The sequence below is a fragment of the Phocoena phocoena genome, chromosome 2, assembly GCF_963924675.1.
Source record: "Phocoena phocoena chromosome 2, mPhoPho1.1, whole genome shotgun sequence".
In the NCBI taxonomy this organism is placed as follows: Eukaryota; Metazoa; Chordata; class Mammalia; order Artiodactyla; family Phocoenidae; genus Phocoena; species Phocoena phocoena.
The window spans coordinates 76,976,426-76,989,187 of record NC_089220.1 but is presented as its reverse complement, the minus strand read 5'-3'; the positions used below and the strand labels follow the sequence as shown (position 1 = coordinate 76,989,187).

General features: G+C 47.1%; 1 protein-coding gene across 1 annotated transcript in view; it reads left to right on the top strand.

Annotated features, from left to right (window-relative positions):
- The window catches only part of RYR3 (ryanodine receptor 3), a 374,244-nt gene that overhangs the window by 180,318 nt on the left and 181,164 nt on the right, over positions 1–12,762 (top strand). Inside the window, exons 33-36 of the mRNA XM_065871700.1 lie at positions 2,549–2,635; positions 3,045–3,271; positions 4,983–5,778; positions 8,757–8,957. Of these exons, the coding sequence (XP_065727772.1) occupies positions 2,549–2,635; positions 3,045–3,271; positions 4,983–5,778; positions 8,757–8,957 (1,311 nt within the window). The remainder of the gene's footprint in view (positions 1–2,548; positions 2,636–3,044; positions 3,272–4,982; positions 5,779–8,756; positions 8,958–12,762) is intronic.

Here is a 12,762-nt window from a genome sequence, read left to right as displayed (position 1 = left end):
ACTTACCACACCACCAGTTGCAGTTTCTCTCCTTATGTACACCCATCAGGAGCTCACCCTTGTGTGTTCTTGTTATTTTAGTGGTTGAAGAGACGTTCCCGTTGTTCATCGTGGTGGGAGTGTGCACGGTAGAAATAAACCCATCCCAGGGCACCCATCCTAGATGCTTTCAAGGACCTCCTCTCTGCATGGAGGTTTGAGGAGGGCCCTGGCATTTGACTGGGTAGTTTATGAAGTTTGCAGGGGCCATTCCTGAGGGACCTAAAAGGGTGCCACCCTCTTCAGCCTGTCGCTCCCTATACTGGTACAATTTAGCTCAGCAAAGAAAACCTCTGGCTGAATGCATTTCTCTCTCTCTTCACCTGGCTGGTCCAGGTGAAGTTTTCTCAGCTGCCAGCCCTCTGCTTGCTTCAAGTTCACACATTGTTCTAGATGTTACCTGTTGGGTATTTGAGAAATCTGGGGCCAGACCAGAGATGAGTCTTGCCTTGTGGCCAAAGTCACACAGCATCAAATCAGAATTTCCCATATGTGTCTCTCACCCATAAACCCAGATCCTGGCACAAAGAAGGTATGTGATAGGCATTAAATGATTGTTGAATGTCCTTACCAAAGCTTATTTCAGACATAGCCTAGGCAGTTCTAGCAGCCCCCTCCCTACCTGTTGGTTTTACTGGCATCATCCCTTCACATCATCCATGGGTACCTAAAGCATCAGGTAAAAGCAAATGTTTTATCTGAAACATAAGCCTACTACAGTGTGCTCAAATGACATGTGCTGGGTGCACGCCTGGGGTCTAAGCAGTCTGGCCTCTTCATCGTGAGCCGATGATAGCACTGGACCAGACAATCTTTTAAGTCACTTCCAGCCATAAAAATGTATGTTTATAATTCTTATGTCTAAATGCATTGAGGAAGTTCATTATTTACAAGAAGCCTGTAACAAATATCCCGGCAGAAAGGAAAACTGCTCTATTCATTTTCTATCACCTGATAAATTGCCACAAACTCAGTGACTTAAAGGCATTCATTTATTGTCCCACAGTGTCCATAGGTCAGGAGTCAGGGCACAGCTTAGCTGGGTCCTCTGCTCAGCATCACACCAGGCTGCGGTCAAGGTGTCAGCCAGGCTGCATTCTTTTCTGGAGCTCGGGGTCCTTTTCTGAGCCCACATGGTTGTGGGCAGAATTCATTTGCTTACATTTGTAGAACTAGGGCTCCATTTCTTGCTGGCTGAAGCCAGGGGCCAACCACTCTCAGCCCCATGAGACCCCCCTGGAACTCCTGTCACGTGGCCTTCTGGCAACATGGCAGTTTACTTCTCCGAGGCTGTCTGGACCATCTTCCTCTCCCATCTGCTGAGATGGAGTCTTCTACAATGTAACCCAATCAAGGGCATGACAGTCGCTTTTTGCCATATTCTGTTTGCTGGAAACAAGGCACAGGTTCTAGGAGAGGGAATTGTACAAGAGGGTGACTCATTGAGGGACACTTTTAGGGTATGTTCCCAATACCCAACAGCTCCTAATGTGACGGGGTCGGGAGAGTTGCAAGAATGTCCTCATGTCTGAATTTGCTTAAAGGCAAAGGACTTTAGTTGGTGGAATTAAAGTTCCGTTTCTTCTTCCGTGGTCCTCCGAGTCTGATCAAAAGCCCGACGTCAAGGTGAGCAAGGGATAAGTGGAGCCCCTGATGTCATAAGTAAATCAGTCCACATGCCTCATCTCAGTGGCAGCTAAAAGGCAGTTGGTGAATCCTGCACCTTTTAATGTAAGAACTAAAATCATGGAGAGTGAGGAAGGGGTGGAGAGAAGTCCAGAGGAACCAAGTGAGAGGGAACGGTTTTGAGGGAGGAGAGAGGCTCCAGGAGCAGCCTCTTCATGTAATTCCAGGGAAGCGCCGCGTGGTCTCTGCCTGCAAAGGGGGCTCTCAAGTGGGGGCACTTTTCCCTTCAGGGACACTTGGCAACTCTGGAGACATTTATCAGTAGGGCTGAGGTTGCGACGCTCTGCTGTAGGTCCCCCCGGCTTTGCCTGACTGACGCCCATGTGCCTTGAGAAAGAATACTGAAGCCACCGCACCACCCTCCCTTGTCACCTTCCAGGGCAGGAGTGATGGATGGTGGTGCTTGCTGTGGGCCTGCGGGGGGGCGGTCTCCGTGCTCCGTGAAGAGCCAGCGCCTCAGCTTGTTCTGTGACCAGAACAGGCACTGCCTTCGGTGGCCAGTGGGTTGCTCCCACCTGTGACTGTCCCCCTGAGCACTGCAGAAAGCTGCTGACTTTGGTTACCCGAGAGAGAGAATGAAAGGACGTGAGATTGTTCGGCCCTGAGTGGAGAGAGGAAGGGAGTGTTGAAGGTGGGAGCAGTGACAGTAGCTATGGTTAGGCACTGGGTCTCTGGGAATCTCTGAGCAGTGGGCAATCAGCAGCCCGTTAACTGCCCTCTTTCAGCTCAAGTTGGAGTGAGGGTGTTGATTGAAACACCCATGACTTAGCTCCCTGTGGGTTTATAATTCTGGGCAAACATCTGGATTTGTTTTGGTTTCCAGGTGGAGCCCAATACCAAGGTGTTTCCAGCGGTCTTCCTGCAGCCTACAAGCACCTCTTTGTTTCAGTTTGAACTTGGGAAGCTGAAGGTATTTATCTGTCCCCTCATCTAATGTCTGTGACATGAGGGGACATGCTGACCATTAGGGGGAGAAGCCTGGGCCTGAGAAAACCGGGAATCTGTCACCTCTTGCTTCTCATATGCCTCCCAAACGTCTACACTTCCATGTGAAATTCATGCAACAGTAAATAGGTTCCCATGTTCCCCTTCTCCCACTTCTGTTGAGTACCGAAAGAATTAATGAATGTTCACATAACCCATTATGTCAGGTCTTCATTGATGCTGGTGAAGCCCTCGCTGGTCCCTGGATGCATTTATCTCTTTTTAATGTATGCTCATCCTTTTGGTCAACATGGGCCAGGTGCATTGTCCAGCCACTGAGCATATCTGTGTTGCACATGTGTTCTCCTCCCTGATGCCTTTCTGCCTTGCCCCAGAACGCCATGCCCCTGTCGGCAGCCATATTTAAGAGTGAAGAGAAAAACCCCGTCCCGCAGTGCCCACCACGGCTGGACGTCCAAACCATCCAGCCCGTCCTCTGGAGCCGTATGCCCAGCAGCTTCCTGAAGGTGGAGATGGAGCGGGTGAGCGACCGCCATGGCTGGGTGGTGCAGTGCCTGGAGCCTCTACAGATGATGGCGCTCTACATCCCCGAGGAGAACAGGTAGTGGGGGGGTCCAAAGAGGAAGGGCCGGGCCCGGGAGGCAGGGGAGCAGTACCCAGCAAACCCAGAAGGGAAGGAGGATCATCCTCATTGGCAAAGGGCCCCAGATGACTACTGATTGCCCCGAAGCCTCGGTTTCTCTTCTTTCCCTTCCCCGCTTTGATTATGCGCTCAGAAACAGCCTGATATTCACAGTGACGTGCCTGCCACGGGGCTTTCACTGTAGCTCCGAGTACCTGCACTCAGGGACATTTCCATGCGTTTAATTAAAAACCCTAGCGTGGCTCAGAAATACTATGTTATTGATGGCAAGAAGGGGAAGAATGAGGCATGCCTAGCTTGCTTGGAGAACCAAGAATCAGGCTCCTGGTCCCCACACTTTAAGAGGTGCTCCTGGGGCTTCCCTGGTGGCGCAATGGCCAATGCAGGGGACGCGGGTTCGTGCCCCGGTCCGGGATGATCCCACATGCCGCGGAGCGGCTGGGCCCGTGAGCCATGGCCGCTGAGCCTGCGCGTCCGGAGCCTGTGCTCCGCAACGGGAGAGGCCACAACAGTGAGAGACCCGCGTACCGCAAAAAAAAATAAATAAATAAAAAATTAAAATTAAAAAACAGAGGTGCTCCTGGATTATGGCCTAGATTCAATTCTAGCGCTATCACTTTCTGGCTGCGTGGCCTTGAGTGAGTTACTCATGCACTCCAGGCCTCAGTCTTTTCATCAGTACAGTGAGATCAATGCCCACCCAAAGGACTGCTGAGAGAGAAAAAATGAAATTGTGTAGGGAAAATCTAGTTCAGTTTCTGTCCATAGAAAAAATTAAGTAAGTTTTATTTTTATGGATGTTATTACCCCTTGATCTCTTGGACTGAAAAAATAAAGCAGTAGAGGATGGAGGTATTTGACACCGGCATAGCTCACATTTAGGTATTCCACTGGGTCATGGGCAGCAGAAGGGCAGGCTAGTGTAGGGAAGGAGCAGCAAAGACCAGGAGACCAGCCAAGTAAGCCAATTGCAAAGTGTCCTCAGGTTCTCAGTGAGAAGCAAGACAAAATGGAAAAAAATCTAAGCAGAGATCAGAGCCCCGGGGCCCCGCACACAAGGGAATAATACACAGCAAATAGATCTCTACAGTCAGGATGGAGAAAGTGAACTGGCTACCTGACTACGCCAACTCATCACAGGTTGGAAGGCGTTTCCTCTCTGGACAAGAGCGCGGGTGTGAGTTTGTTTTCAGGAAAAGGATAGCCCCATGGCTGATGGTAAACTGGAGATTCCATAGATGAGGCAGATGGTAAATTGATGGGAGGGCTTTAGCTACGTCTTCTGAGGGGCTCTTACATCAGTAAACAGAGGATCCCCTTGAGCCTACAAATAAGAGGACCAAGTCACCTGTCATGTACCTGACTGTTTTCAGTTCTGAGTCGGGTTTTTCCCTAATAGTGGGGACTTTGATATTTGGTAAGCTAGTGGCTTTTAAGTCTTACAGACTTTTGAGACCCTCATAGTTAGAAATGGTGGATTATCAGGAGCTGGGATATGGACCAGAACTGGGAGACGAACGATAACCCGTGAGAGACTGCTCCAGGCTTCTACCCTCTCTGCCTTCCTTGGCTCGGGTGAGATGCATGGGGATTCCGAGGGTCAGCGCTCTGCTGAATTCTGGCACAGTTTTCTCCTCCTGGAGTGGTTGATTGCTTGTCTCCTCCTCAGGTGTGTGGACATCCTGGAGCTCTGCGAGAAGGAGGACCTCATGTGGTTCCATTACCACACACTGAGACTCTACAGCGCCTTGTGCGCCCTGGGAAACAGCCGGGTGGCTTATGCCCTGTGCAGCCACGTGGACCTCTCCCAGCTCTTCTATGCCATTGACAACAAGTACCTCCCCGGCTTCCTGCGCTCCGGCTTCTATGACCTTCTCATCAGCATCCACCTGGCCAGCGCTAAGGAGAGGAAGCTGATGATGAAGAATGAGTACATCATCCCCATCACCAGCAGCACCAGGAAAATCCACCTGTACCCGGACGAGTCCAAGAGGCATGGGCTCCCTGGGGTGGGCCCGAGAACATGCCTCAAGCCAGGGTTCAGGTTCTCCCCCGCCTGCTTCGTCATGACCAACGAGGAACACCAGAAGCAGAGCCCCGAGATTCCCTTGGAGCTTCTCAAGACGAAGGCGCTGAGCATGCTGACGGAGGCAGTGCGGTGCAGTGGGGCTCACATCCGGGACCCCGTCGGGGGGTCCGTGGAGTTCCAGTTCGTGCCTGTGCTGAAACTCATCGGAACCCTGCTGGTCATGGGGGTGTTTGACGATGACGATGTTCGGCAGATCCTCCTTGTCATCGACCCCTCCGTGTTTGGGGAGCACAGTGGGGACACACAGGACGGAGCAGAGAAGGAGGAGGTGACCCAGGTGGAGGAGAAGGCTGTGGAGGCTGGGGAAAAGGCCAGCAAGGAGGCTCCCGTCAAAGGCTTGTTGCAGACCCGATTACCGGAGTCCGTCAAGCTGCAGGTAACTCGGGGCAACCAGCATCCTGCCCTTAGAAAGAGCTGGGGAGGGTGACAGTGCAGCCTGGTGGTGACGCCAGGACTGTGGGCATTGGCTTGAATGTGGAGTGTAGCAGAGATGCTCAGGGAGAGCGCCCACTGGTCCTGCTTGTTTCTGAGCTGGAAGGTACTCCCTAAGTCTCCCCAAACCAAAACGAAAATACCAGCCGTCGTCAATAAAGCGTGCGCTTTAGAACTGTTTTTCTGGTCCCAGTGATGGATTTTCCCTGGTCTTCTCTCCTACCCTTTGGGACTAAAGCGCTCATCTGTGACATCTTGTCTGGAGACGGGGAGGAACCTTTGGCCGTGGAGTTGACCAAAGGAACTGGCTTGTAGAATGACCACATTCATCAGCTGCTCCCATTTGTTGCCGTGCTCCGATCACAAGCCTGACGTGGACCTGTTACACTGGCACTCAGAGAAAGTGCCATCTGCGCTGGGCGTCCTGCTCACTTAGAGCTGCCCCCTCACGCAGCTTAGTCTTACCAGACGTAAGCTAGCATCAGTGATGCACTGAAGAGGACGGTGACTTTTGTCTTCTCAGCACTGAGAAGAGAGATGAGAACAAATAGAGGAGAAATTAACACAACACTGTAAATCAACCATACTTCAATAAATTTTCTAGAAAGTAGAAAAAAAGAAAAGAAAAGAAATAGAGGAGAGCAGTTGATCTTAGTGGAGTGACCCTGGTTCAGGCATCCCTGGATTTCAATTCCTGTGCCTCAGCCACTTACTAGCTAAATAAATTTGCCAAGTCAGTAGCCCATCAGTCTTGACTTTATGATTTGTAAAATGTGGATGATGATATAGTAAAACATAATATTAAAATATGTTGTTAAAAAATATAATTTGAAACATATTTTACCATAAAATATATTATAAAAAATAATCTGGGCTTCCCTGGTGGCGCAGTGGTTGAGAGTCCGCCTGCCGATGCAGGGGACACGGGTTGGTGCCCCGGTCCGGGAAGATCCCACATGCCGTGGAGCGGCTGGGCCCGTGAGCCATGGCCGCTGAGCCTGCGCGTCCGGAGCCTGTGCTCCGCAACGGCAGAGGCCACAGCGGTGAGAGGCCCGTGTACCGCAAAAAAAAAAAAAAAAAAAAAAATGCAGTCGAAGCTCTCTTATCCAATATGATGGGATTGGTAGGTGGCCATTTTATCAAAACATTGAATATAGAGGAGAAGTACAACAAATTTTACATATGTACCTTAAATATTTTATTAAAACATAGAAATGTGCTATTCTGATGGAGGGCCGAGACCTCTTCTTTTTTTTTTTTTAATGATTATTTTTTTTAAAAAAGATGTTACCTCAAGACAAATGTAAATGAAAACAAAAATTACCAAAACCTATGGGATGCAGCAAAAATAGAAGAGGGAAGTACATTGCAATAAATGTTTACATTAAAAAAAGGAGAAAGACCTCAAATAATCTAACTTTTTACCTCAAGGAGCTAGAAAAAGAACAAACCAAGCCCAAATTTAGCAGAAGGAAGGAAATAAATATTAGAGCATAAATAAATGAGATAAAGCAGGAAAATGTCAAAACTAAGAGTTGGCTTATTGTAACTTTTTAACTCTAAAATTAAGAAAATAAGTATGCCTGCAGTAGCCAGTTTAATTGAAGCAGGTATCTATATGCACATGATTTGGGGCAAGACCTCTTCTTTAATGTGAGTCCCTGACTGGCACATAGAGTCCCCTCTTTTCCATGGATGACACCTGTCATGCACCATCTATGATTACAACTTTGGGGTCTTTAAGGTAGGCTGCAGATTTAGAGGTAATTGAAAGCAACCTGAGTGCAAAATGCTTCTAGATTTTTATGATTTTCCCCAACTTTTTATAGTTGTCTAACTCACACTCAATTTTAGCATTTTTTAAAAAAAAAAACTCGCCTTTCACAGATGTTCCCTAGTCATTCAACTTAGTTTTCCTATTTCATTCACCCACATGACTTTAAATGTTGTAGTTATAATCACGAGTAGGACGAGCATAAGCTCTGGGTCCCAGTTTACCTGGCTGGAGCAGAGGTGTGCAGATGTGCAGAGACTGTCCTGCTAGCTGACAGCACCCCACCACCAGGGGCTTGTCTGTGCCCAGACACACTGGAGAGTGTTCTTGCTCCGGGTGCATAGCCTCAGCGGCCATGGCTCACGGGCCCAGCTGCTCCGCGGCATGTGGGATCCTCCCGGACCGGGGCATGAACCCGTGTCCCCTGCATCGGCAGGCGGACTCTCAACCACTGCGCCACCAGGGAAGCCCTGGAGAGTGTTCTTTAGTCACGTGTGATGGGTTAAGTGGAGGTGGGTGAATAGAACTTCTGCTTTAGTAAAAATATGAGGAACACACATAAAGTATGGCAAGTGCCTGGCACAGTGTCTGGCACATAGCTAGTGCTCAATAAGGTATGGCTCTTTTTTTCTTATTAGTATAAATTCTAATGGCGATAAGATTAGTTATAACAATCGATCATAGAAAAACAGTGCTGATAAACAAAAACAATGAAAGATGGGGAGGGAAGCAGAAGTCTCGCTTTCCCATCATCCAGCACCAGAAGATGTCAGGAAGGAGACCCAGTGCTCATATGTACCATTCAGTGGTGGTTTCCATACTGAACGTAGAGCCCTGGGAAAACGCTCTCCTACATGCTGTTCTCTGTCTCCACAGGCAGACACGCTCTGTGTTTAATGAGCTCATTTTCCTGTTGTTCTCCTGGCTCAGCGGTAAAGAGCTGGGCTCTGGGTTCAAGTACTAATCCAGAGTCATCCAGTAATGGCCAACTTGGATTCCAGTAATAGCTCTATGATTACTATGTGACACTGGGCAAGTTCCTTAAATCGCCTAAGTCTCAGTGTTACCATCTGTAGAATAGGGATAATAGCCGCTTCACCAATGTACATGATGTATTATTATATTCACGTGTGTGTACACTTTTGCAGATGTGTGAGCTCCTCAGCTATCTCTGTGACTGTGAGCTGCAACACCGGGTGGAGGCCATCGTGGCCTTTGGTGACATTTATGTCTCCAAGCTCCAGGCGAATCAGAAGTTCCGCTACAACGAACTCATGCAGGCCCTGAACATGTCTGCGGCCCTGACTGCTCGGAAGACCAGGGAGTTCCGCTCACCCCCGCAGGAGCAGGTGAGAAGCCCCTTCTGAGCCTCCATCCCATTCCTAGGGAAGAGCTTGAACCCGACAAAGCAGGGTACACAAAGCCTTCCTGGGAGGTTGAAAGACCCCGGCCAGCACCAGGAGACAGGCTAGTCCTGTGCTGAGACAACTGGGAAGCCTCGGCCAGCTGTCTTGGGTGGAAAGATAACCTTCCAAAACCACACACAGAGCCAGGCTTCCTCCTTTCCGTCACTCGCTCATGCCACCACTCCTGTCTCTGTTAGGATCCAGCTTCTACCCCTTAGAAGCATTTCTGTCCAGTCCTTCCAGAAGTCAGAACTCTGCTCTCCAGCAGAGATCAACAGAATGTGGTCCACATTTCCTGACTCGTGAGGGCGGGTGCACAGTCTTCCTTGACCGAGACCCTCTGGAATCCCCCCACCCCAGCCCCAGGAAGCCTGGAGGGCACAACATGGATGAGGGAGTCCTCTCCTGGGATGTGTTGTCTCCATTCTTTGCGCTACCCCACCTCGTAGTCAGCCTCATCCAGGTTGAAAGGCTGCTTTGAAAAGAATGAAAATCCTGGTGAGAAACTTGCAGATGAGGGAGGGACAGCTTGTAAAATAATGGTCTCCATTCGGCGCTGCTGCTCGGCCGCTCACGTATATCCTGCGGGCCATTTGTCACAGCTCCCTCAGTTTCAAAAGACAAGATAGATCTTCCAGTGAAGAAATTCATTTTTTGTCGTTGAAACCAAATCTTTGGGTCTTATATATATTCAATAAGCAGCCTATCCATAAATTGTTGTCGATATAATTACCACCATTTTGTAACAATGGTGAGGCCACCACAGCATGGTCCGATTACGTTCCTACAACCTAGTTTATAGGCTACAGATACTTATATTGGCTTAAGAATGAACCACCTATCTTGGCTTTTTAAGATTCCTTTGAATGATACTGGCCTTGATACAGAGCAGACAGAGCTTCACATCTCTTTGCTAGAGGCAAAATGCAAAGGCCCTGTGGATTGGTGAGAGCAGGTACTTTGCACTGTGGTGAGGAAAATGCAGTGAGTTTGAATTATTCTTGAAGGCTTTACAGACGTTGTCAGGCTGCTTTTGGACTGGCAACAGGTGCGAACATTCCCTATTTCCCTGGGCAGAGGCTGACTTGTATTTGTGAAAAATGGGAAGGTGGATGAAGTGGTTATTAAAACACTGCTGTTGGCTTCAGAGCCTGGCTCCCATTCCGGCTCCACCGTCACTCACCGGATAGTCTTGGGCGCATTACTTCTCTTTGGCCCTCAGTTTCTTCAGGCTGCAAAATGTGGATAATGTTTGTGAGAAACCTATGAGATAATTCATTTAGCTTGCTTAGCAGGTAATCTGTCAGGTAGTAAACCTTCTGTAAGTACTACAAGCTCTCATTAGTTTTAGTGTCAGAGGTATTTGCATTTGCTTCATGCCATGTACTATGACCTTCTGTCAGTGAGCCAGTGACTAGAGTTTCTGCATGTTTTCTGACATCTCCTCAAGCCAGCTGGGACTTGGTTGTCCATCTGACACCGTCATCCCCATAGACACAGCTCATGATCCTGGATCCTAGAAGGGCCCTGCTGGCTCCACCCTCTTCTAGCCCCATTTTGCCTCCTTATCTTCTCTTCTGTCATCTTTGGGACCTACCATCACTTCCTTCTTTAGCCTTCTAGACAGTCCTCTGAACAATTATTTCAGACCCATTTCAGAAGTCTGTATATCAAGAACTTGAGCAGACCTCAGAATCCCTGGAAGACTGAATAAAACACAGATTGCTGGTCCCACCTCTAGGGTTTCTAATTCAGTAGGTCTAAGGTAAGGCCTGAGAATTTGCATGTTTAGCGAGTTTCCAGGCTATGCTGATGCTGCTGGTCTAGAAATGAAACAAAAGCAGGGACCCTGTTACCAAATTCAGCTGTCCCATCTGCCACCCCTCCCAGAGTATTCATTGCTAGAAGGAACCTACCCATAGAACTTTCTGAGTAATTACGAATTTAATATTGATAAAGGATATGGAGGGTTTCAATTTCAGGACAGAGGAATGCAAAATCACTTGGACTACAGGATACATAGGAATTAGAGTTTTAAAACAGTGATATGATTACCTTATTCTTCTGTAACCTGTGAGGATAAAATAGAGGTATTCAAAAAAAAAAAAATAGAGGTTTTCAGCCCTATATCCATACACTATTCAGAGAGATGAAAAAAACATACTTGGGGGATGTAACTAAGTACAAAAGTAGGTAAAGCGAAGATTAGTCCAGTGATTGTTGGCAAATTAGCCAAGCACAGCTTGCAAGCCTTTCACTTTGAAAAGGACTTTCATTAAAGGGGATGACCTGGCAGAAGATTCAGTTCACTCCCCTTTTGGTTACACCCTGAGGGCTGATGGACCACTTGCTTCCTAAGTGTTCCAACAAAAGAAAGATCATTCAGTAAGAAATTAACTTTCAGATTCCTGAAATCAGACCTTCAGATCTGATTTTTCTTTAATAAACAACCCATCCATATATGTTGCTGATATAATTACCATAATTTAACATTGTGGAAAAACCACAAAAATCACTTTTCCAATCTGTTTTATCAATATTATTTTATTACAAACAATACCTCTTCCTTCTGCCAGAAACTTGTTTGCAGTGGAAGCTTTGAAAAAGGATCTTCCTAACAATATTAAATAAGGTTCATGGTTTAATAAATGAGACTGTAAATTTTTTTCACCTAGATATCCTAAACAAAAGTAGAAAATACCCCTTTGCCTGGTGTTTGGGTTACTCTGCCTGACACAGCAAAATGGACAAGATTACCTCTAGCTATTACTTCAGTGCCTCGAGATATTCACTAACCTGGGGTCATGGGTCTGTGGAAGAATTTAGACATCCAGAAATCTTAGTGACAGCTTTATTTTCACCAACTTTTCATTAATTTCTAAGAGCATTTCTTTCAATTATTGATATAGGCAGCAAAGCAAGTACCTAACCTTGTCACCCATAGAAATTACATATTTTTTCATATCATATTACAGAGTTCTAATACCTTGAAATATCATTTGCATTCATCACTACTTCAAGATCACAGTGCATGTGAGACCTGCTGCTAGATCTTTTTGTATATATGTTACTGTATCACAGATTTGTTTTTTATCATCTTGATAACTAGATTGCAGTATAATTGTTTCTCTTTGTAATCCTCTCTGTTTTGTTTTAGGTATTTAAAATATTAGTCTGAGAAAAAATCCATGGGTTTCACTAGACTGTCAGAGTGGTCCATGGCACAGAAACAGTTAAGCATCTCTGACACAAAACTATAGAGGAAAAGATGACAGGCTGGCTGCAAAACATAAAACCTACATGTCAAAAAAAATTCTGTAAACAAAATTAAAAGCTCACTAAAAACTGGGAAAAGTATTTGGAGTATATATTACCAAGAGTTAATAAACTGCAGATGTGCAAAGCACTCACCGATTAATTTTTAAAAAGATAATCACACAACAGAAAAATGGAGGAAGAACATGGATGGAAAATATATAAACTGTGAGATTAAAACAGTCCTTCTCTGTGGAAAAGCAAAGTTCACCCTCACCAACTAAATGCAAATTAAAGGAACAGAGGGCTTCCCTGGTGATGCAGTGGTTAAGAATCCGCCTGCAAACGCAGGAGACATGGATTCGAGCCCTGGTCAAGGAAGATCCACATGCCGTGGAGCAACAAAGCCCCTTGCACCACAATGACTGAGCCTGCGCTCTAGAGCCCACAAGCCACAACTACTGATCCTACCCTCCACAACTACTGAAGCCCG